Here is a 1,157-nt window from a genome sequence, read left to right as displayed (position 1 = left end):
GGAGACCCAGTACTCATTTGATCTGCAGCTTGCTAAAGGTAATTAGAAAGAAATCATCTTTCATTCCTTTAGAGACAGCATGAAAAGTCAGCTGAGTACAAAACATAGAGAGGAAAACAAGAAGAAAAGGGACAAGAAGAGAGGGACAAAACCTAGAACAGATAATGGAAGTCTATTCTATTAACATTTCTCTATCTGTAGAATGGGTCTGCTTTATGTGTTGTCTTCTCAGTTCAGAGGGCCCCCTGCCTGTCTTTGCCTGGGGCCCCACATTTCCTAAATCCGCCCCTGACTCAGATGTTTTTGTGTTTGCAGAGGATGCTAAAAGGATCGCGATCAAAGAGGAGCAAGTGGATCCAGAATATGAAAGCTGCAGTGGGCTTAATGACGGAGAAAGGGGGGGCACCTGAGAAAGAGGAGGGGGAGAAACGGGCCATCTACTGTAGCACTCAGGTAGGGGGGGGTTCTGTGAACGCAAAATGTTACTAAAGACTCCTGTTCAAAGCAGGTTGAACATGTGGGTTGGTGTCTAAACAGACAAAATATCGCACTGATCACCATATTCCTATTAGTGAGGGAAAAATTCACAAGAATCATATATTTCTAACAGTTACCAATTTAAAACTGTAAACTATTAACCATATTGATTCCCCTCAATGCTGCACTGACCTTGAACTTTACAAAGAGGTTTGTTTACATGTATGAGGTAAGGTGGGACAAAATGGTCATGAGTGGGTCTCACACAGGAGAACCATTTGGCAAATGTTAAACTGCTTGCAGCTGAAGCGTAATCGCACACCGGGCCTCTATCAGTATAAGGTATGGATTATATTCAAATCAATGCAATAATATCCTTTTGATGGTAGTACATTTATACCATCATTTTTAGCTTCCTTTCTCTGGAGTTCGTATTCATAACTTTTCTTAAATAGCTCTTAAAGAGACATTGAATTCAATTCAGTTTATTTATATAGGTGCCAATTCACAACACATGTCATCTCAAGGAACTTTACAGAGATAAATCAACCAGATCATACAGTCAGATTGGTCATTTCCGTTGTTGCTAGTTTTCTATCTAAGCAAAAACAAGCTGATTGCATAGACTCATTGACTCTTCAGCAATCCCTCACACTAAGCATGCTTGTAGCGACAGTGGA

General features: G+C 40.5%; 1 protein-coding gene across 1 annotated transcript in view; it reads left to right on the top strand.

The window, feature by feature from the left end:
• LOC107081070 (G/T mismatch-specific thymine DNA glycosylase-like) overlaps positions 1–1,049 on the top strand; it is a 4,188-nt gene extending 3,139 nt beyond the window's left edge. The window contains exons 5-6 of the mRNA XM_015369287.1: positions 5–38; positions 316–1,049. Of these exons, the coding sequence (XP_015224773.1) occupies positions 5–38; positions 316–410 (129 nt within the window). The 3' untranslated portion in view covers positions 411–1,049. The remainder of the gene's footprint in view (positions 1–4; positions 39–315) is intronic.
• The last annotated feature ends 108 nt before the right edge of the window (positions 1,050–1,157 follow it).

The sequence above is a fragment of the Cyprinodon variegatus genome, unplaced genomic scaffold (assembly GCF_000732505.1).
Source record: "Cyprinodon variegatus isolate N-32 unplaced genomic scaffold, C_variegatus-1.0 Scaffold2851, whole genome shotgun sequence".
In the NCBI taxonomy this organism is placed as follows: domain Eukaryota; kingdom Metazoa; phylum Chordata; class Actinopteri; order Cyprinodontiformes; family Cyprinodontidae; genus Cyprinodon; species Cyprinodon variegatus.
The sequence above is the reverse complement of the archived record's forward strand: the minus strand, read 5'-3'. Positions and strand labels throughout refer to the sequence as shown.